The sequence below is a fragment of the Bison bison genome, unplaced genomic scaffold (genome assembly GCF_000754665.1).
Source record: "Bison bison bison isolate TAMUID 2011002044 unplaced genomic scaffold, Bison_UMD1.0 scf7180017864200, whole genome shotgun sequence".
Taxonomy (NCBI): domain Eukaryota; kingdom Metazoa; phylum Chordata; class Mammalia; order Artiodactyla; family Bovidae; genus Bison; species Bison bison.
The window spans coordinates 3,410,053-3,434,628 of NW_011494772.1; the positions used below are offsets into that span (position 1 = coordinate 3,410,053).

Genomic DNA, 24,576 nt, shown 5'->3' on the forward strand with positions numbered 1-24,576 from the left:
TCAAGTATGCTTTTAAGAACATATCTAAATTAATCTTAAGTAACTATCTTAAGTTGCCTCAGAATTTCATCCAAAACAATAAAAATAAACTACAGCAATTTAAATACTAAGCTAACTTTAACTTATGGCCATTTTGGGGAAGTCCGAAGCTCCTTTTTGAAACTGAATTAATTAGTAAACCTTGGTCACATCCTTTAATTGGTGTAAATACTAAGCTAATAATAACTTCACTATTTAGTAAGTTTATAATGAGAACCAAACCAGAGTAGTGAGAGTATTTTGAAGAATCACAATAACAGCCTCATTGTAAAGTAGTTATTTTCAATAGTCCTCTCTTGATTTCCAGTCAATGTTCTCTCCTCTTTAATATTAATAACTTGGAGACAGGAGAGACCAGAGATGTTTAAGTTCAGAATGAAAAAGAGCCCTTTTGTATTATTTAGAGGACAAAATAAAACAAACAACCCCTAAAAAACCAACTGATAAAACTGGCGTATCCTGTTTTCGATCAGTTTTTTTAAGTGTACATAAAATGTGTCTCCTTCTATATGACATATACTCTTGGGGCCTCTGTAATTTATAGTCTACATGCCCATTTTTGTCAGGGTCCCTTAGGACACCTAGTTGTAATTCCTAATAAAATCCTTGTAAGTCCATATAAAATGACTCAAGTGTCAGAGAGGGGGTGCAAGCATGTTTGGATGCAGAGATAAAGTAGCAGAGGCTAAAGAGTGCCAGATGGAATGTTTTCTAGTTTAGTAAATAATCTTTGGTGACGTCAGGAAACAATATACTATAGCACTTTTAAGTTTCTTTTAAAAAGTATAATGAACTTTGACGTGAGTGAAAGTCCTAACGTGAAAAATCAGAATACTCTTGAACGGTTTTGGTATTGTACAACGTTGATTTTTTAACCCAGCTTTGTGTTCATGTTGACTGTCACTACTCTTTCAAATCTCTCAAAATGTTTCTGGCCTTCTGAATTGTTTTTCCAGACATGTTTTCTCTGAAATAGTTTTGAATATTTGCCCAAAAGCTAGTCTCGGCCAAATATTAGTTTCAGGAGTGCCTGGCACCTTCGATATGGAATTCAGCCAAGTCCTAAAATTCACTGGACCAAAACCTGATGTGGATGTACACAGCCACTCAGCATCCAGGATCCTTCAATCAGAGAAGATATTCCAGAAAGCAGAAAATATCTCAGAAATTTGAGTGGTTAGCTAGAAAAAGTTATAGCTCATAATTCAAAGTAATTATCAATGGAGTACACTACCATAAGTATTGTAACTGCAAAATAAACACACGTGGTGAGAGATGGAGCTCGTAATAGCAATTTCCGATTAGCGTGATACCCTGAGAGAGTTGATTTACAAATGTTGTCCCTTTGTTTCTTCTTCATAATGCATGCTCATTCAAGCAACTAGGTTTCTTCACATTCCAATCACTTTGATATATTTGATCAGGTCATTACAGTCCTCCAAATAGCCAAGGACATTTTACTACTGTCTGGGAGCACTTTGTTTAATTACAGGTTAAAGTAGTTTGCCAAATTAAAGGTACAGTCTTTTTGTGGTTTCAAGGATGGTGTTCCAACCAGTTTATTTTATTTTCGATGTTCTATTAATCATGGATGAAATGTTTCTCTAGAAATACCATTTTAAAATTTATCTTAAAACCTTGCTTACAAATCTTGCCTATAATTTGGGAAAAATGTAAATAATATAAGAATACTTTTTGTAAATTCTCTATTTTTAAAAAGTTGACTTTTCTAAATGCTTGTAATTTCAGTGTTTGCTCATGATGACCCAGACATAATTTTCTGTTTACCACAGGAAGAATGAATTGTAATCTTTAAAAAACAAAGTAGTAAATTGAAAAATGCATTTGAGTATACAGCATTCTCCCCTTAAAACATGGTTCAAACTGCAAAAATCACATAAATTATTTTTAGCCTTTATTTTTAAAATTATTTTTAATCTGAGCACAGGGATTGGAATTTTCTTTTCATTACCTGTAATTGGCTAAAATTGGTTTTATCTATTTCTCTTATCTTGTTCATATTGTCACTTTTAAAGATGCTCTCTCAAAAAATAATCCCAAGTCTTATGTTGAGGCTGATGTCTAATTTAGTGCTGATTCTGCCTTTCTTTTGTTTAAAGGCGAGTTGCTTTAAAAGTACTAATACTCTATTAGTAACATCTGACCACTTCAAGTTTTATCTCCTAAAGCCTGAAGAATTTGATAATATGATAAATCATGCACTTGTAAAATAATCCAGTGTGCATTAAGAAAATTACTAACAGATGGCACAGGTTTTCTCTTCCTAAATCTTACAAATCTAGGTGATCACGAAGCTTTAAAGGCGGATCACACTAGAAAAAGGCTCATGTTTAAGTCACCTTTAAGAGCATCATCATGTATAAGGAAAATTTCAAAAGCAGTTGAACTCAATCTGAATAATACTAGTTGAAAATAATGTAACTCTGTCTCCTTGAGTGGATAAAGTGTAATTTGCTAAGGAATCCATTATTTCGTATTTCTTTGCCTTTTAGCATTCATGGTGTCAGTCTTCTATCACCTAGATACATCGTATCACCATATTGTGTTATGCCTCGTGCTTATAGAAGATCATGTCAGATTTTCTCATCTTTATTAGGAAAACTTATGCATATCCTGTTCAAATTTTAAATATGTCATAGTAATAAGTACATATTTACATGGAAAAAGAAGAGCCATCCCTCCATAGAGGAACTAATGTAAGATATTTACCTAACTAGATTTCTCCTACAAAGAACAAATGCATATGTGAAATGTAAACAGGTCCATCTTTTCCACTGGCAGCTAGGTGGATTAATGGCAATTAGTTTGGCTATTCGGATCACTCAGGCTTAAATATGGACTGTAATGGAAGGAGAGCCATCAATCTAATGCTCTCAGGGAGGTCCGCCAATAGTACGTATTTCTTCCCCAAGCCATTGAGTCTCTCAATCTATATGAGACATTGCTGGTTTGTAGTTTGTGGCGTGAGAAGCACAGAAAATAGGAGCTCTTGTTTTCTGTCCAAAAGTAAGTGCACTAGGTAAACTTTACTTTGGATTTATGTAGAATGAACTCCAGTCATTTGCTAAATGATCTGGAGCAAGTTTCTGATATGCTCCGAGCATTACTTTTCTCATCCTTTAATAGAAAAATATATCTCACCAGTGAGACTGTTATAAAAATGAATGATGATGCATGCAACAATGCCATATACACAGCACATGTTGCTACCTCATGGTTCTCGTTAATCATGACAGTAATGATATTCCAGGTTGTTGTTTAAATACAGTAGTACATTTATGAAATTTACCACAGATTCACTGATGTATTTTTCATGTGTTTGAGGAGAAGACTGCCAAAAGCATTTTACACTTAGGACATAACTTTTTTCAGGTTTTTCCATTGTTAAGTCATTTAAAAACTCCTACTGAAACGTTAGCATCTTTAAATGTATGTATTACTTTGGTATGAGGTCCACAGAATTTGCGTTTTTCTCTGTACAGCAACAGAAAGGAGTGTCTTTCTAGCAAATTCTCAAATATCAAGGCTTTCAATGAAGAAATGATGACCAAAATCAAAGAATTCTGTGTATCCTACATCTCAAATCTTGAAAAATATGATAGTGTGCTTTCTCCGTGGGAGTGGAGCAAGATTCTAGAGATACAGAAAACTCCTTGCCACTGTAGAATTTCTATTTTATATAGAAGAGAAACAGTAAGCATAAGATAGAATTTTTTGTTTGTTTCTTATTGGTTTTAATCTTACTCTTTCATTTTCCCACTGACTGATACCACAAACATCAGAACCTTACCTGGAAAGTTCTGAATGCGGAAACCTCCTATTTAGGTTTGTATGGAAGAAACCTAGGATTCACGAAATTCTGAATTTCAAATCAAAGTTCAAACATAATTTATAGCCTTAGGTTTGGAAGCATCCAGAACACTGACGTCCTTAACACTATTAATATTTTGCACGTATATTCTGTTCAGAATGTTTTTGTCTTCACTGGGGAACTTTACTGTTTATAGTTGGAGAAAGACTGTTGCAAATGTAGCATTCCAAATGGTGTTTGAAATACTCTTCAGGTAGACATTTTCACTTTTGTTTTTGCAGATAGCTATAGAAATATAAGGGACAGGATACATTTATTTTGATTTATTTATCCACAAGATGACCATTAATTCTCTAGAAATAGTGAGAAGTACATGTGCATAATTATGAAGATTAATGTAAGCCACAAAAAAGAGTTCCTTTAAGCCCTAGATCAGGCCTTTCTCCTCAAGATTCTATTCTGTCCCTCACGTGTGTAAATGATCCTACTGGCTTTCTCTTAGGTAGTATGTAGATATATTTTCATTTGTTTTGCCATGTGTTGTGGTGGAGAAGAGGGGGTTATCTATCATCCTTTATCTTATCATATGTCTCTTACAAAATGAGGCACAAATTTGCCAAATAAGTGAGCTAGGTTCCGGCATAGTCTTGTGATCAATAAAAGAGAGTGAAGCAACTGACCATATGGATATTGAATCTCTGACCCTGTCTGATGAGCCCTGACTCTGATTAATCAATTAAGCTTGTCACATGCAAGTCGCTTCTTGTTCTCTTGACTTTTTTAGATTAAAATACCACAGAACAGGGATGCATGTTTATTTCAATTTATGGCTTATTTTAGGGATCTTCCTACTTGTATAGAATCTTAATAAACAGTATTAAATGTTAAATAAAAAGTATTAAATGCTTTTATTGCTTATTTATTTTTGCAGGTTACAAATTTATTTACATAAACAAGTATGCTTACTTAATTTCTGTACTTCATTTCTATAAAGTCATTCTGCATTTCTGAATTCAAGAAGCTATTGCATACTCAGCCTTGGTTTGGACTTTGTCTGCCATGGTTATATTTTTCTTCATAATATAAGTGAATTTAAATTTCACAAATAACAAAATAGTGTCTCTGGAAAAGGCATTATCTTAGCAAGGCATTTGGTGGTAAGGGAAATTCTCACACTGGACCAAAACTATAGAAAAGAGCTAAGCATAAGAACCCGTGGTGAGGAAAAAAAAGGACTTACTGTTTGAAAAGTATTTTCAGCTGGTGGACATGTAACTCAAAAGAGCCAAGTGCTTAAAAATGAGCTTTTCTCCCCTCAAATATGATGAGCATTTGTCATCTTTATTTCTAGAGTATAGTCATAATTCCTCCATAGATTTTTATTTCAGGCTATCCTAACAGTAACTGTATGTAAATTCAGAATTATAGCCAGATGGTTGGAAGAGGTGATAAAAAGCAAACCTGTTTTCGTAGGAAAGTGAAAATTGCCCATAAGACTTTGTTTTTACCTTTAAAACAGCAGGACATTGTTTCATGAGACCCGTGAAGGAACTAATACATTAACTTTAATGGCTGGGAACTAAATTAATTTCTCATATGCATGTAGAATACTACCATGTAATATGTAGAATTTTCAGAGGTAAAAATCAATCAACTTAACTTACTTTGCCGGGATGGCTGGTAGAGGCTGTTTTCTTCTCAAACCACTCTTTTATATTGCCTCCTTTTTATAGGATTCACTTTGGGGTTCTGATCTTAATGACTTGGGAACCAGACACCTGGGGAATCAGCTAAAAGCCCTCACTGTTTCATCTGCTCTCTGTTTCACCGGCAGTCGGCAGTTGTCTGTCCCTAGTTTGGAATACAATAAATTAGAGATGGCTTTCCTGGTTGACTGGTTCAATAAAATGGTGTCCAGAAGAAAATGCCAAACCCAGATCTTCATATTGACTTTGAACCACACTTAAGCAAGCAAAATAGGTGTCTTTTAAAAAGACAGGACTTCCTTTTTTATTTTTTTTTAATTATTATTCCTTGTTAAAATTAGGATTCATGGCAAGATCATCTGGTGATATAAACTAGATATACAGAAAGGTAATAATTTACACTTTCACACAGAAAATCATCCTCTCCCTTTAACTTAACTATGTCTCTCTGCAGGGTGGCTCCCACTTGCCTGCAATTAGCAGTACAGCCCTTGTTAGTCTATAATCAAATTATCCTAGGTGTGCTTCTGTGGCATCAAACAGCCAACTACCAATTTATAAACTGCTATGAGGAAGAAATGAGAAGTTTAGTTGGAGAAATGAAAATCACAGAGAAACGCAGCTGCCATAGTCCTAAGCAGCAATTCTCCCAGGCCTGTGTTCTCAGCTGGCAGCTCCCCAAGCTGTGGAGAGAGCCACGTGTCCCCACTGGGATAATTGCTTTTTTCTGCATGAGTCTCTTGTTGCTTCTCTCTGATGATCGAGTGTGTTTAAACTCTTGGCAGAAATCATGTTGGTTTTTAAATGGTATTGTAAAGTGGCCCAGCAAACAAATGAAATTGGATCATGTTCTCTTGTATGCATGTAGCCCAAGCAAATATGGAATGCCAAAGGAGAGATCCTAATTGCCTGTTTTTCCTCTCAATTCCACGCCTAGGAGAACAGTTGAAAGATCTACAATAACTTTTTTTTTTTTTCCCCCTTGTAACACTTTCCTTTTTAATGTCACCAGGTAAAATGTAGAATAGTCATTTGTTTTCAATTTGTCATTTTCATAATTTCTTTACAGTGTGTATGTACTTACCTAGGCATCCTTTTGTTGTACAATACGTTTTGTGTGTGAAAATCTCGTGAACGTCAGTCCTACCATTAAGTAGGCTATAAAGACCAAGGATGATTGGCATAAGAATGGACAAGTAAATGGACAAGTAAGGTTCAGATGAAAAATTTTCAGTGTGATGGAAATCTTACTGTTTTTTTTTTTTTTTTAATCTATACTGAGAATATATTGTAAATAATAGCATATAATTTATTTTTCTTAGTTTAACCCACCTGTATTGTACAGTCTCTCATTTTGTATGAGGAGTCCATATTGAACTGGTCATGAGTACATGGCTGCTGCTGCCGCTGCTAAGTCGCTTCAGTTGTGTCCAACTCTGTGCGACCCCATAGACGGCAGCCCACCAGGCTCTGCCGTCCCTGGGATTCTCCAGGCAAGAACACTGAAGTGGGTTGCCATTTCCTTCTCTAATGAATGAAAGTGGAAAGTGAAAGTGAAGTCGCTCAGTTGTGTCCGACTCGTAGCGACCCCATGGACTGCAACCTACCAGGCTCCTCCATCCATGGGATTTTCTAGGCAAGAGTACTGGAGTGGCTTGCCGTTGCCTTCTCCGGAGTACATGGCAGCTATGTATAACAGCCTTTGGATAACCAGCATGAAATCAGGTTACATCTCATCAAGAAGTTTGAGTGGGAAGTATTTAAGACAATGCATTTCTTCTTCTTCTCCTCCTTCTTTTCCCCTCTCTCTTCTCTCTCCTTTTATTAAAGGTCCCTGTGAACCAGAATGAAGCAGAAATAGAGTTGAATTTTTTTTGGAAATATATTAAGAGGCAATAACCTTTATGAAAAGTAGAGCGGAAATAAACTTTGTTAGCCAGGAAGAAGGACTGTGATTTGCCTAACCATGGTTTATTATTTTGTTTATTCATCTAAAAGAAAACTTATGTTGGAGATTTTATATGAAATCATGTTGTTATGGATACATCAAAATCACTTTTAAAAACATTAGTGTGACAAGGTTAGTACAGAGAAATAGAATAAAGATTAAGTTCTTGAAATTTCTGTCTATACTTAAGTATTGATGATTCGAGTGGTAGATATAAATTATTTTATATCAATGTGTTTTGATAACTAAAGTTTTTCAAAAATTTAAATTTTGATCTACTTGCTAACTCCATTAAAATTTATGTTCCAAAAAGTAAAACAGCAAAACTATGAATATGTATATTAAAAAATATAAATTACCTATATTTGATATTAAACCATGATTAGTAAAAACATAAAATTATTTAATTCTCAGCATGGCTTTCTATTAACTGTTCTTTTTTTTTTTTTTTTCCTATTAACTGTTCTTTTTTTTTTTTCTAATTTTATTTCATTTTTAAACTTTACACAATTGTATTAGTTTTGCCAAATATCAAAATGAATCCGCCACAGGTATACATGTGTTCCCCATCCTGAACCCTCCTCCCTCCTCCCTCCCCATACCATCCCTCTGGGTCGTCCCAGTGCACCAGCCGCAAGCATCCAGTATCGTGCATCGAACCTGGACTGGCAACTCGTTTCTTACATGATATTTTACATGTTTCAATGCCATTCTCCCAAATCTTCCCACCCTCTCCCTCTCCCACAGAGTCCATAAGACTGTTCTATACATCAGTGTCTCTTTTGCTATCTCGTATTGAACTGCTTACCTGAGAGTGTGAATAAGAAATATTGCCAAATAAGAAAGACTGTATTCTTTGATAGTATATAAGATCCAAATTATGTGAATTATCTTTTATTTGGTTCTAACTTTTTAGATTGCTGTGGGACATGTATTTTATCAAACTCATTGCCTATCATATGTGCAGTATAATTGCACTGCCAGCAGTATTTTTCCTTCATTTAGAATGCAACCTTTGTTTTTGAAAGTTGATATGGTATATGTTAGAAGGCATGGATGCTTCAGTTCGAATTGTTCACATTAATGGTTGATACACTTGCAACCAGACTGGAAAGTGATGGGTATTTTTTCACTTCCTATCACTCTCTGCTCCCTGATCAAATAAGATATCTTTGGTGGGGGGTGGTTTTTGTTGTTACTGTTGTTGAATTAATGCTAAAGGTTAAAGAAATAAAAACTGTTGCTCTGACTCTTCTTAACATGTCTCTGTTGAAAGGAGTCCTTAAGGACTATCCAAAACTGCCCTGAGGTTTAGTTCACTGTGGTGAATGTCCGGAGGCTATGACTGGCATCTGGGGTACTGGCGTCTGGTGGTCATTAAGTCTTAAACCCATGCAAAGTACTCTTCCTTTAGTTGACAACAGCTGGGTATCTGTTGCTCAGGTCAGAGATCCAGGCAGAACTGACAGCATTGCTATCAAGAGATATTCTGTCCAAAGAGACTTAGTAGTGAATTGTTTAAGGATGATACCTGGTGCTATAATTCACAGCCTCTCTGCTCATTTACTTTGCAAAGCAGTGTGAAAACATGATAAAGAATCATTTTTCAGAAAAAATATTTTCTAAACCTGGGTGCTTTAAAACTGCCACTCATATTAACCCTGCTGTTGTCTTTACTACTGTAAATGAATATTTCTGAGCCTTTAATTTTTCAGAAAATTGTAAAAATTAAGTACTTCCCAATTTCCCATAGGTATAATGACACCTATTTGTGTCTTCTATGTATTATTTAAACATATTTCTCTTCTAGCATTCTAAGTCAGTGTTCTTTTAATCCATTGTTAGGATCTATTTTAAAAATAGTATTTATAGTGAGAAACACAGGTTTTGAATGCAACATCTACTTAAGGAAATGAGATAAATTATATGACAGTTTGGTGGTTAGCAATTTGAAATCGTCTTTGAAGCCCTTAATATAATTAGTGGTTTCGTTTTTGGTCTGCTGAATTCAAGTCACATTAGGTTAATGTAATTAAAAGCAGAAAAGATTTTGTGTAGCTGAACTAGTTAATTAGCCCCAGTTGGTTTAGTATGTTAACCTAGAGGTGTACGGATAACATTGTGGTGGTGATGCCTGAAAAAAAAATTCCTGTGTAACAGATACTGCAAATCATCTGACTTGCTTTAGGGTAGAAAATGAAGACATACCAAGAAGTTCATTTTAAGTTCATCTTTATTTCTGATTTTAAGCACTGATTGTAGGGTAAGCTGTATATGCCGTAGAATAACCAGACAAAAACCTTAATTTACTTTCTAAAAGAAAGCTTGCTTCTCTGTGTGCAGAGATAATGTTCCTTCTTGTATTCTGGAAATAAGAATTCTGATTGTAGTTTTTTTTGTGCTCACCAGAAAAAAAATATGAAATGGTTCTCTCCACTTTTGTTTGACAAGCTACATCTTATTCCTGAGTTTTCTATATAATCTTGTTAGTAAACAACACAATAAAGGAGATGAAAGCATTCTATAAGGGATTTTCAATGACTTCAGAGAAGTCTTTAAGTACTAGGAGAGAAGGCTTTTACCCCTAAGGAAAAAATCATTTATAGCTTCTTAAAGGCAAAATGCTAGTATATAAGAATCTCACATATCAAATACATTGAGGTATTCCTTACCTTAATGTCACTATTTTTTTTTTTTTTTAACCTGAGACTGATTCTGAAGAAAAATATAAAGCGTAAAGTTATTTGAAACTTAAAAATTTTTTCGCCATCTCCTCCTTTCTCCTCCTCTGGCTCCTTCCCCAAAAGGAGGAACACCACTGGGAAGCTTTTGTTTTCATCTAGTATGTAGATAGCTGAGGCCCCCACTTTAAGCGCTGTCTAGAGCTTATGGAAATGTGGGCTTCTAATGTGGTTACTACTGAGGGCTGGTTAGGTAGATGGTAATGAGGAAGAGAGACCTCTGCTTGGATTTTTGACACAGGCTAGATGCCAGCATATTGTCTGAAAGCTTAACACGTTCTGCATCTGCACTACCCGGATTATGTTAATTGAAGTAGTCCTGCTGCAGTGCAGTGTTTAATATTGTGTCTGTTCATTATACAAACTCGTTTTTGATAGGTTTACAGTTCGGCTGTCAGATCCAGCTGCAGGAAGAAATCTGCCAAGAAATATTTCTTAGCTTGTTTTAAATAGTGCTATTTTCACAGTTATAGTATTTTGTATGTGTTAGAAGACATATTTTTCCTTTCTCTGAAGAGAGAGGAAATGTCAATTTTTGGTTTTACAAAGGGGCACTAAGATTTAGAATATACAAAGTCACCTTTTACAATCAATATTTTTATATGACTCAACATAAAACGGTGATGGTTAACAGTAGGTTACTGTTTAAAAGCGATATGTTATATTTGATTGGGGTTACAGCACTAGGTTTTTGTTTTTGTTTTCTATTCTTTTGCTTATTGAAAAGAAGAGGTCACCATGCAGTCTACATTTGTGACCATAGAGACTAGAATTATGGCTTTTGGTTTGATCTGTTTCAATTCAGCCATTGACATAATGCCAAAATTAATTTGAACTTATGGAAATTGAAGACTGTCATTTTCATCCATTATTTTTTCTGTTTCTGTTTTCGGTACCTTTTTTGTTTCTTCCTTCACTTTTGTCAATTTCTGTCTCTATTATCTCAAGGAAAAAAGTTTCTCCCAGTTTTAGTGAGGTTTGTTTGATTTTCCATTTAATTTGTAATGTTCATTTTGGGCTATTTAACCCTTATTGTCTGTGAGTATAGGGTGGAATGTAGGATTTTATAATGAAAATGTCTTGTTGATGGGATAGAAGTTATGTAGGAGCATTTATACTGATCTGGGGAGTCTTCTCACTGCTTTTTTCAGATAGAATAAGCATTTATAATATTATTTAATTTTAATCCCTCCCTCCTTTTGTAATTTTAATTCAGCATTTATCTTTAGGTCAGAGCCAAGTCTTCAGAACAAGGCTAGTGAGCCTCAGCACTATTGACATTCTGGGTGTGTGATAATATTCTTTATGTGATTGACTCCTGTGTATTGTAGTATATCGTTGAATTGAAAATGCAGCTTATAGAAAAGCATATATCACATGATTTTTCTTTAGTAAAAGTGTGTGTGTGATGTATCTTTTATATCTCTATATCCATATCTACTCATCTATACTGAGAGAGAGGGAGGGACAAAAGAAAAATGTTCATGAAGTATTGACAGTAGTTAACTTTTGGAAGGTTTTTTTTTTCGTGTGACATTTATTTGTTAGTTTTATTCTGTTTGAGAATTTAGGTAAGTATATATGAAAAGAATAATTCTGTCATTAACATATCTTGTAACTGCTATAAACATTTATAAAAATGCTTCATTAAATAATACACTAATTTTATCCACAAAAGCCATTTGCATTCATCAAAAATCTTTCAGGTGACTATGCAGACGTTTTTCTAAGCATGAAGGACAGAATCGTGAATGATGTAGAGAAAAGTTACAAGAAGGTTCTCAAAATGATACCTGGAGAATCATGATCTTTTTTTAAATAAAAGGACTCAAAAAAATCAAGTTCTAAAGCCCCCCAAATTAAAATCACTTTGTTAATATTTGATTTTTCCTAATACATACGGATTTGGTTACAATCTCTAGTTTGGGGTGTATGAATCGAAATGAAGCAATTTAGGCATTTCAAAACAGTGTGACGTCCGCCGTTATAAGGTAGGAAACTCCTGGTGTAGGATGAAAAACAAAATTCTATTTGAATGGTTCCTTCCTTCCTTCCTCCCTTCCTTCCCTCCTTGCTTGCTTTCTTCAATTTTTTTGTTTCCTCCTTTGTTTAATCTGTAGACTATACAGAATAACTTTGAGATCAAAACCTCCATAAACAAACATTCTGGAAGTTCTCCTGACAAAACTTTTCTAAGGTTCAGAGCTTTATAGATATTCTTGGTTAACTGGACTCCACTCCCCACCAAAAGCATATTAAATTAAGTAAAGATAGTTCAATTTCCTCAACCCAATCTTAATTCATGATTAGCTTCAGCCTACTTACTGTACCGTAAGTCTGCTTATATTTGTAATTAATTCTTCTTCAAGTAATTAAGGGTTCAAGAGTGTACCCAAATGAATTTCCAGATGATTTATTGGGATCTGTTCAGTCTCTGCCTCCTAAGTCCCTAAGAAACTGTTGGGCAGAAATAAAATCTATATTTTTTAGGACATGTCAGTTTCTGCAATGTTTTGGAAATTAAGATATATTCCTTTAAAGCAACTCTGGCAAGTTAAGTAATGAGAAATAGTTTTGTTTCCACATCTTATAATACTAGAATATGGTTCTTGAAATTACTTATAGCTAATATGTATTTGCATATTAATTATAGTCACATAGTATTAAGAATTTCCCAAACAGCACAGTCCTACTATATAGCATAGGGAACTATATTCAATATCCTGTGATAAACCATAATGAAAAAAATATAAAAAAGAATGTACATATATTTATAGCTGAATCATTTTGCTATACAGCAGAAATTAACACAGTATTATAAATCAAATATACATGAATTTTAAAAACTTCCCTTTTTCTTTTTTCCACTTATTAACCAAATTGCTTATGCAATTTTTTGGTTTTCCTTTAATTAAATAATATGAAAGAACCCAGCCCGTCTGGAAACAGAAGTTTCTAGTTATACAGAATATAATACTGTTACAAGAAATGTAGGTAAGGAAATATTTTGCCTCTTTTATATGGTACCTTTGGAATAAATTCTGTTTAAAATTATTACCTATAAATATGGCGAATACTACACATCAGCTTTTTTATTTGATTTAGGCTTTCTTTGCATGCTTAGAAAGTTGACTTCACTTACAAAGACGCCCGTCATATAAAAATTACTAAAGCAATTTTAATGATATTCATGTGAAAATTTTTTTTTAAGATACGAGGAGGAAAGCTCATGATTACTTACACCCGCAAAAGTGATGCAGGCAAATATGTTTGTGTTGGTACCAACATGGTTGGGGAGCGTGAGAGTGAAGTAGCAGAGCTCACTGTGTTAGGTAAGTACAGTTTTATTTGACTGGCTTAACTGTAAAGTGAATCTCTTATTATTATTTAGTACATGTATGCAGCAGTCTGCCTGCCAATGCAGGAGATGTGGGTTTGATTCTTGGGTGAGGAAGATCCTCTAGAGAAGGAAATGGCAACCCACTCCAGTATTCTTTCCTGGAGAATCCCATGGACAAAGGGCTAGTGTCCTTGGGGTCACAAAGAGTCAGACGTGACTGAGCGACTAAACAACACCAAGGGAAAAAGAAATGGCCTCTTCTAGAAGGTAAACCAGTATTTGGGGAATGGAAAAAAGATGAAATTAGTAAAGCAGCCTTAAATAAAGTAGCCGAGACATAGAAAGACAAATAGGAGGAGACACCACACCAAGAGAGAAGTGGGGAACACTGTGGAATACTTTTTTTAAATTCTAAATCTGCTCTTCAATAACATCCAAAATGGCTTTAAGTTTCTGTATTTTTTTGAGATGACTTTTTCTAATTTTAGAGAGACCGTCCTTTGTGAAGAGACCTAGTAACTTGGCAGTCACTGTGGATGACAGTGCGGAATTTAAATGTGAGGCCCGAGGTGACCCCGTGCCCACCGTACGATGGAGGAAAGATGATGGGGAACTGCCCAAGTCCAGGTATGAATGAGAATTTAATGATGGGATTCATCTACCCGGAATTTCTGTGGTTCTCATCTGACCACTGTTCACATATAAGCCACTAGAATGGTTTTCTCTGGACTCTTTGATCTCCTTGGACCAGACACAGTAACAGAGATAATTAGAATCAGAAGGTTGCCATGCTTTCTCTGAGAGTTTCAGATAAAACTGTACGTTCATGACCCCAACATGCCCAGGAACCCTTGTAAGATGTGCTGTTCCTTAAACAGTTTTCTCTTTGTCCAGACAGACTACAGTTAATACCAGTGTCTTATATGGGAGTAGGTAGGGAAGGGAGGTACAGCATTATAGATATAACTATGAACCAATTAAAAAGCAGACTTCCTTTTCCTTGGCTACAGTATCACCAGGGAATGATAGAAGAGGTCAGAGTTTCTTGGTATCTGTCAAATCCTTAAATTGCCTAGAAGCAGAGATCCACTCCCAGCCTTAGGGAATGAGGTAATGAAATGAAACTTTCAGGCACTGTCTTGAGGCTGTCATCTCTCCTGTGGCCATTCATTCACCAAACATACCTTGAGCCCCTATTAGGTTTGCGGGTTACAGCAATGGTTTAGATAAAGCTTCTGTTGTCAGTGAACTCACCAAAGGAGACATGTATGGATAGATTCAGAGTAACATAGCAAACCTTTTTATTGCATAAAGGTAGACCTGTGGGAGCAGAAAATCAGGAGAGAGAAGCAATGTCTTGAAAAACATATCAACTTGATAAACAGAAAGAGGAGAAGAATATTCAGGAAAAGAGATATCATAAAACGACACAAATCTAAGAATGCTTTGTGTGGTGGAAAGTTAGCGTGGCAGCACATGGGGCCTGGGGCAAAGATATGGGAAATCAGGCTGGAGACAGAGAGGCTGAATTCACAAGACTTTGTATGGATTAAAGGATTTTTAATCATATGGCATATACTTGATGAGCCAAGAGAGACATTACTATGAACCCGATTGCTTTTTAGAGAAAATAAAATTTTTAGCATTAGGGCTATCACATCAATGGGGGTGAGGCCAGTGGCTGGGTCACCATTGTTGTCCAGATAAGAGATGTGAACTGCCTGAATGGGGAGATAAGATGGAAATAGGATAGGGGTCCATTATCAAGACCAAACTGATGAATTGAATGATTTGTTACATATAGGGAACTGGTGAAGGAAGACAGGTAGATTGTGTTAGGAGAGGGAGTTGTTTTATGTGCTAGGGTAAGAAAAGAAAATTTTATATAACATATTAAATAGTAGGTGTCTGTGGGATATAATGTCTAATTACTAGTCAATATAATGAATTTGAACTTACATAAAATAGGAGCTAGAAATATTTGTGTAGTCAATCAATATAACCTACTGGATAGTTTAACTCAGGGATTTCATGTAGAGTAAAAAGGATATTAAAGTGAAATTTCAAGGGACATCCAAAATTTAAGAAAAAGGAAAATGAGACAGGGCAAGAGAATTCTAGTATGAGACTGTCTGGGTACAAATACCAACTCTGCCATTAAAATAGCTGAAGAACAAAGCCAGTTTACCTTACCTTCCTATGTCTCAGTTTTCTCATCTGCCAAATGGAGATGAGCGTAATACTTTATAAGTTGTTATAAGAATTTTAAAATAGAAAACCTACAGAAGACTTAAATTCTGACATATAATTTATTTAAATAAATAAGAATTTATTTAATGATCACCTAAATTTTACTCTGAGTACAGGAGCTTGACAAAAGAAGTGAATAAGGGCCAACTTTGCCCAAAAATATTCTGTTAAAAAGTAGCTTAATGAAATATCATATGTTAACGCATATGTATGGAATCTAGAAAGATCATACTGATGAATCTATTTGCAGGGCAGCAATGGAGATACAGATGTAGAGAACAGACTTATGGCTGCATAAGTGGGAAGGAGGGAGAAGGTGGGATATACGGAGAGAGTTACATGGAAAGATATACATTACCATATGTAAAATAGATAGCCAATGGGAATTTGCTGTATGACTCAGGGAACTCAAAAGGGGGCGCTCTGTAACAACCTAGATGGGTGGAATGAGGAGGGATGTGGGAGGGAGGTTGAAGAGGGAGGAGACATAGGTATACCTGTGGTTGATTCATGTTGATGTTTGGCAGAAACCAATACAATATTGTAAAATAATTATCCTTCAACTAAAAATAAATAAGCTTTATTTTTAAAAAGTAGTGTAATATTTTTGCCCCTGTGAATATAAAAAAATGCTCGTTTCTATTTGCATGCTTACATAGAGGATTGCCACATTATTTACCTTTTGCTTTAAATTTTCTGAAGAGAATATTGCATGTGAGTTGATGTCTAAATATGCCACAATTGTAACGATGGGATTCTTCAAGTAGAAGCTTACTTAACTGTGCTTTCTTTTGTTATGTCACTAGATACGAAATCAGAGATGATCATACCTTGAAAATTCGGAAGGTGACAGCTGGTGACATGGGGTCATACACTTGTGTTGCAGAAAACATGGTTGGAAAAGCTGAAGCATCAGCCACTCTGACGGTCCAAGGTAAGATCTAGCGAACGTTTTTGAGATTGACTTATAATATGAGATACAACATTGATATTTTAGAATACGATAAATTAGTTTGTATAAATTATAGACTTTAAATAGTGCTATGTATATTTTATTTCAAACATATTTAAAGGAAATTATTGTTTTGCTTTTGGGAGCCCTATAAGTGTTTGTTACAGGGGAAGTACAAGAGCTTTTTCGTCTTGGGCAAGTAGAGGAAGAGAATGTGCTTCAATTTCTGGGTCTTCAAACATAGAGCTTTAATTAAATGACAATATTGCCAAAAAATTTTGATCTTTAAATGGAAATAAATCTACTGTTCCTTTAGGTCATGTGCTTTCAAGTGTCTGTTCAGAACAAAAAGGTGAAAAGATTGTTTCCTTCTAGAATGTAAGATGCATCCACAGAGTAGGGTCTTTTGCAGTCTTTATCTGTGCACACAGCGCCTGTGACTTAACAGACACTCAGTAAATATTTGTTGAGTGAATGAATCACGTTTGTAGTTTGCTAATTTTGATGAAGATTTATTATTTGGTGTGATGTGAACCAAAATGGATGCCATATTCTACAAGTTTTTGAACGTCAAAGTCATGTCTGTAACTGCTATGCAGAAATGGTTCTGTCAACTCCTTTGAGTCCATAATTTCATATGTTTTTTTCACTCTCATAATATCTTTTTCCCTCTTCCATGATGTCATGCTGATTATTTCTTACTATGTCTTATCTGAGAACCTTCTTTTTTTTTTTTTAGGGACATTATTTATTGTGGAATTTGAGAGACAGTGACCTTTAAAGAACTTTGTGTTGATGAAAAAAAATCCATATTTTGACAAGTATATAGAGTAAAAAGGGATTTTGGCCGTAAACCACTTAGCTTGTTTCTGAGTATGACATTAGCAACACTTGCTCTGTCATCATTTCTGAGCACTGTCTCCTCTAAGGCTATTATGAAGAAAAAAGTGCCTTTTGAGGGAGTGCTTCTACTGTGGGCTTTCTACAAAAGAGCCTTGTGGGCTTTTTACACTAGGAAAAAAAAAAAAAAGAATAAAGAATATTTCCTTCCTGTCTCTAAAGCCATTATGTCCCACTTTGGGGTTTTCAGCTCAACCTCATAAAAACAAAAGAAAAAAAAGAGAAAAGATCAAGAACAAACATTGCATTTCTAGGGCCTAGACTCCTTCTCTTTAATCTAAGTTAGATTTGAACTCCACATAAGACTAAAACTGTAAGGAAAAGAAAAAGCCCTTTGCATTTAGAAAAAGCATAAATTTAAGAGATGTCAAGTTCAAGTTCAAAAGCCCTCCAGAGGGAGTGAAAGTAGCCCAGGATGAATACAAGACATGAAAAGGTGTGTCTATCTCCAGGCAGTGGTGACAGGGAGTTTGACTGTCTGTTACATTAGTCAAAGAAATGTTTCACTTTATAAAGTCCTTTACCTTGGGAATTTGATGCTTTTATAAATAATGGCTGTTATTCTGTGTCTGTAGTAGACATTGAAATCAAAATAGAGTTTCTTCCTGCAATCTTATACTCAATTCCAAAGTTAATTCAGCCTTAAGTTGTCCATATGGAATTTGTGTTCCTAAGCCTGGATTTCAGTGAAAACTGGGATAGAAATGATCAAATCCAAAATTACTTAAGGAATTTAGAAGTTCTTATTTCAACTGCATAGGTTTTTTTTTTTTTTAATAAACTTATGAAATATCTGTATATTGTTGAGAAGTTATTATCTTATTCAAGTATTAAAATATGTGCATTACAATACAAGCTAGAATAATATGCACAAATGTGCAAGAAAGTAAAATGATCACCAACAGCAAAAGATAAGTAAGGAGTAGAGACAAAGGAAAGTTTTCAAGGGTATCTTGAAAAGCTGTATATGTATTTTTTTTTCCTTGAGATTAAATGAAGAAAAACACTAGTTACTGCAAAGGAAACTAATCAAAAAATGAATTCATTTGACAGCAGGAAACAGTTATGAGAAGTTTAGTAGCATAGTTGTTTTTGATTTCTGTATTTTATTTGTGGTTCACTTTTAAAAGGCACTATTGGAGTCAGTATGAGCTTAAAAATAACCTTTTCCTTTCCTCATTCTAAATGCAATAAATATTTAATTTTTAGAATTGATGTTGAGCAATAGATCCTTGTGCTCCAGGCAGAAGTTTTGGGGGAAAAAAGTTTCTTAAGTAAGGATGAGCATTTGGTTTTCCATCCCCAGTACACTTATAATTGGTTCTAACATTTTAAAATTAACCCTGATTGGAGAATTACTTGCTTTTTTGATTTTTTTCTTTGAAATCTCAATTCTGCTCTTTTAGAGACCTTGTCTGTGTATTTCCTTAAATATTCCATTCTCAACTCGTGATTTCTTTGACTCTTCTATTATGCAGTCTTCAGTGCTTAGCATGGTACTAGGCATCTAGTAGACACGTTATATAATGCTTGTTACAATTTGAAATAGGCATTTGAACTCCAACGAGAATTCTACTGGAGTGGTAGAAGTTTCACAGGGATGTCCCAGGGGAAATTCAACATCTTCTGGTGACTTTGATTCTGAGTGCCAACAGTAGGTTCCATTAAATCATATTTGAAGAGCTTGTCATCTGTGACGACTGCCTGGTGGTCTGTGTTTGAAAGGAGCAAAGTAAAACCTGGGGCTTGACAGGGTTTCCTAAACTTAGATGAAGTTTGTTATCTGAGCTTATCTGAAATATCTCATCATATATATCTGAGCTTATCTGAAGCTTATTAAATATCCAGGTTATTAGGCATGGCCCTTCGAGAACCTGATTTAATAGATCTTCGTTGGGGCACAGAAACTTGTTTTTATTTTTTGTTTTCATGCAAGCTCATCAGTCCTTGTAATGAGAAGTTATCGGATGAACTTACAGAAAGAATAAAGGGCTTTAAAAATTACTCTAGAGTTCGGGAATTACCAGAGCTGGAAGAAGTACATTACAAAGAATTGTGTAGTGAAGAGTATAGACGTTGGAGTCAGATGGAATGTTGTTGAATCTTATTTCTGTCGTTTACCTAATGTGTGACCTAGAAAAAGTTATTTACATTTCTTGAGTCTTAGTTGCTCCATGTATAAAAAGTGGACAGTAATACCAACTTCACATCATTTTTCAAGTATTCAATTAGATTATACATATAAAAAGCTTAACATATTGTGTGTTACAAAGTGTTTTATAAGTAAGGAGCATTGTACTATACAAGTGTTATTGTTAGTGATAGCTTCATTGTTTAATTTTAATAATATTAGTTATTTCATAAGAAAAATAATAATGTTCAGATAATTCTAGACACTTCTTCCGTTGCAATTGTAAATGAGAAATCTAAAGTAATATAATCATGATAATTTATTATGTAACATTATTAAAACTCTTCTCAAATATAAATCATTACATTTTTATAAAAAAAAAAAACTTTGACTTTTAAACTTAATGTGCTGGATCTTGTTAATGCCATCAAAGGTAGTGCTAGATTTAATGTTGAGGTTATGCAAAATAACTAGATAATTTAATGAAAATTATGACCCTTTGGGAATAGAAATGATTTCAAAAATGATTACATTTCATGTGTAATGGGGTGTTACTGTCATGGAAAAACGTTCAGCAACTCAAAGGATCTGTAGTAATTTGACCTATTGAAAAATTATTAATGTCCATTACATGACCAATAAAAAATGATGAAGTAATGCTGTTTTGAATGATAGCAATAGAAAAGTGTTTCTATTTAATTCTGAATTAACCAGAAAATTCAGTCAAGCTAAACTTGATATTCTGTCATTTTCTGAAATAATCAAAATATTATTATCTATAGATGTAAATCATCAATATTGTTATATTTATGCCTTGTGTTTGTATGCACCATTTTCCCTCCATCCAGTAATAACATTTACACACCTCCTCAAGAATTCTATTTGTAAACCTAAAATAACAAACAAATTCAAGCATCTTTTTAAAGAAATATTGTGTCAATTTTGATTGATTATGTTGTTGTTGTTCAGTCACTGAATCATTATTATATTTGCATTTTAATGTCAACAAGTGTTAAGACTGCTGTCATGGTAGAAATGAATTATCTTCTAAACTAGTGTTGCATATTGCACAATGGCCCCATCTTTTAAGGAAATAGATATATAATGTGGTATATATAACCATTTTATAGGTTGTGACATACCTATAAAATGTAAAGTCCAACTGGAACAGAATAGATGCAGAGAGGCACCCAGCCAAGTTTTTAAACAGTGTGCCATTGAAACTGTTGAAATATATGCCTCTGGTTGGTGTTTTGAGAATGGTTGTGGGTTTGTTTTATATAATTTTACTATCTTAACCTACACCTATTAGGCCTTTATTAGATGTGCGCCAGGTGGGCCTTGAGATTCTTCATCATGTGAAATTACATGATGGTCAACCTGTTTTCCTACTTGTTTTCATTTTTGAATAAATTCATAGTTAATGTAAAAAGTGGGTACATTTGTTTCTTTGTTGAAAGTAGCCTTTTAGAAAGTCATGATGGTTGCCCCTTCAAGACACTTATAGAAAAATAAGGGAAGAAAAATAACTTTATTTAGCACTTCTAGTAATGGAAAAATATTTAAAATTTGGATTTATGATGGCAATCATATCTATAGCTTTTTAAATAATTCCATGTTTTGAAGCATGCTCTGTTGAAAGAAAGATAGTTGATAAAACCTCAAGAGTTTTAACTCCAAATTTCTCCCATTTCCAAGTTTGTCCTCCGCCCTAAGATTTTTTTACAGTTCTTTGGTTCAGTGATATTCATTGCTTAAACAGGGTAAAGTCGATGGCATTATTAATCTTTCCACTCCCTTTGCTACTTCACAGATAAAGCAGCTCTTATTACTGTCACAATTTCATTGACAAAGTAAATTTGTGACTCTCTATCACCAGAGTGATCGTATTCCCATCGCTGTGTCTGTCACAGGAAACCGAAATGAAAAAGAACTTCCATATACCAGCCATTTCCCAAGCAATCACATGTTATCTCTGCTGACTTGAACCATTAAGAAAACCTAATCCCATTTTGTATGTCTTTCTTACAATAGGCACTAAAAGACATACAGTCCTTCATTTCCCTGTAGCCCTGAGTGCTGGGCCAGTCAGACACAGGAAGCTGGACGTTCAGTTCACACCCCACTGCACTCTCCACAGGCCTCTCACAGGGACCAGTTAGTCTTTGAAGCTTAAGAAACAGTTGCTTTTTCTGCCCTTTCAGCAATAGCTCTGTTAAAAGAAAAGGCAGATGCCACACATCTCTAAACCAGGTGATGCTCTGTAACCAGACAAATGGGATTTCTGTGAAACTCCAGCTCTTTTCCTATAAGTGCTTGTCCATTTGTCTTCCCTTGATGTGAAATTGCTCCATTCTCTCCATTTCATCACCTGTTTTATTATTTTATTATTATTTTTTTAGTTCTAAAATATGGTATCATGAATGATGTTGCTATCTCTTTAAATGTATTCTTGGCATACAATAGGAATGTTCACATGAATCATCACAAGGATGCGCATTCTATTCTGTCCTGAAGAAATATTATTTTGTCTGATGTTTCCCATAAGTATTCTGCCTTCCACGCAATGAAGGAGCAGAGCGCTTCTTCGTTAGAATTGATTATCCACTGACAGCCTCTGGAACGCTGAGCCTTGAAGCCTAAGATTGACTGGGACCAGAGAGACACAATGGCAAAAAAAAAAAAAAACCAGTGCAGTCTTTTTGCTGACTTTATTACTACTGATGGAATGTTTCCTAGAGCTCCTCTTTTTGCTGCTGGTGAACTCTGTGCCTCAAAACAAAAACAGAAAACCTTTGCTGAAATATCTTGGGCACTACAGTCTATGACTGACCCCTATTTAACACCCCAATGAATTGGGAATTGAACCATAATTATGATTTTCAGTAAAACAAGAAGGAACTCTCAGGTTTGCCTAAGCTTTTAAGATTCTCCTTACCCAGTGTGGGAGTATTAATTCAGAGGAAATAGTAGTGATGCAGTGAACACAGGTGCAGACGAGCCGTAAGAAGCTGAATTTTTCCGTATTCTTCATTTCAGCTGGTGGAAATGCAACATGCAGATACACAGTAGTAGGCAGCTTAGGTGTTGGTGGGGTCATGCTTTACTCTTCCATATCTCAAATGTCAGTCACCTTAAAATCTTATTTATTTTGCTTTTTAAATATCTGTCAACACCTTTCGTAACTTCTTATCACTGCTTTATTATCTCTTGCCCAGTGAAACTGTTAACATCTAACCAGTTTCTTTGCCTCCATCTTGTATCATAGAATCCATCTTCCACACAACAGGTACATTGACGTGAAACACAGATTGAGTTATATTAGTTCCATCCATAAAACATAGTCAGGCTTCCCATCTCTAATGATAGGATTCGAAATACTTCAATACTGCTCTGCCTAGCTACTTAGTCCTCTCTGGTTCCTGCGATCAGGGTAGTAGTATTATATTGTTCACATTTTTTTTTTTCATGTAAATGTCACCATGTCCATTATGTCTGGGCTTTTCTTTTCCTAAGTCTTGGTCTAAAATGCCCTGCCCCCATTGACCTATCTTCTACATCTTCTATCTGTAATTACTTCCGTAATTCTTCTGTAACTACTCCTGTCCGTGGACACAGCTTAGGTAGGCATGTTCCAGAAAGCTTTGCAGACAGTCCTCACCCCAGTATCAGGCTAGGGATACGTGTTCATGGATGCATTGGATTCTGTTGCCACCCTTATTGCATTTCAATATCTGCTCAGTTGACTATGAGTTCCTTGCAGGTTCAGTTCAGATCAGTTCAGTCACTCAGTCGTGTCCGACTCTTTGCGACCCCAAGAATCGCAGCATGCCAGGCCTCCCTGTCCATCACCAGCTCCTGGAGTTCACTCAAACTCACGTCCATCAAGTCAGTGATGCCATCGAGCCATCTCATCCTCTGTCGTACCCTTCTCCTCACACCCCCAATCCCTCCCAGCATCAGAGTCTTCTGCAATGAGTCAACTCTTCACATGAGGTGGCCAAAGTACTTGAGTTTCAGCTTTAGAATCATTCCTTCTAAAGAAATCCCAGGGCTGATCTCCTTCAGAATGGACCAGTTGAATCTCCTTGCAGTCCAAGGGACTCTCAAGAGTCTTCTCCAATACCATAGTTCAAAAGCATCAATTCTTCAGCACTCAGCTTTCTTCACAGTCCAACTCTCACATCCATACATGACCACTGGAAAAACCATATCGTTGACTAGACGGACCTTTGTTGGCCAAGTAATGTCTCTGCTTTTGAATATGCTATCTAGGTTGGTCATAACTTTTCTTCAAGGAGTAAGTGTCTTTCAATTTCATGGCTGCAGTCACCATCCACAGTGATTTTGGAGCCCCCAAAAAATAAAGTCTGACACTGTTTCCACTGTTTCCCCATCTATTTGCCATGAAGTGATGGGACCAGATGTCATGATCTTCGTTTTCTGAATGTTGAGCTTTAAGCCAACTTTTTTACTCTCCTTTCACTTTCATCAAGAGGCTTTTTAGTTCCTCTTCACTTTCTGCCATAAGGGTGGTATCATCTGCATATCTGAGGTTATTGATATTTCTCCCGGATATCTTGATTCCAACTTGTGCTTCTTCCAGCCCAGTGTTTCTCATGATGTACTTTGCATAGAATTTAAATAAGCAGGGTGACAATATACAGCCTTGATGTACTCCTTTTCCTATTTGGAACCAGTCTTGTTCCATGTCCAGTTCTAATTGTTGCTTCCTGA

The 24,576-nt window shown here is 35.2% G+C and overlaps 1 protein-coding gene across 1 annotated transcript in view; it reads left to right on the plus strand.

Moving 5' to 3' along the window:
- ROBO1 (roundabout, axon guidance receptor, homolog 1 (Drosophila)) overlaps positions 1-24,576 on the plus strand; it is a 1,299,652-nt gene that overhangs the window by 1,162,394 nt on the left and 112,682 nt on the right. Inside the window, exons 6-8 of the mRNA XM_010844344.1 lie at positions 13,478-13,598; positions 14,095-14,233; positions 16,663-16,790. Of these exons, the coding sequence (XP_010842646.1) occupies positions 13,478-13,598; positions 14,095-14,233; positions 16,663-16,790 (388 nt within the window). The remainder of the gene's footprint in view (positions 1-13,477; positions 13,599-14,094; positions 14,234-16,662; positions 16,791-24,576) is intronic.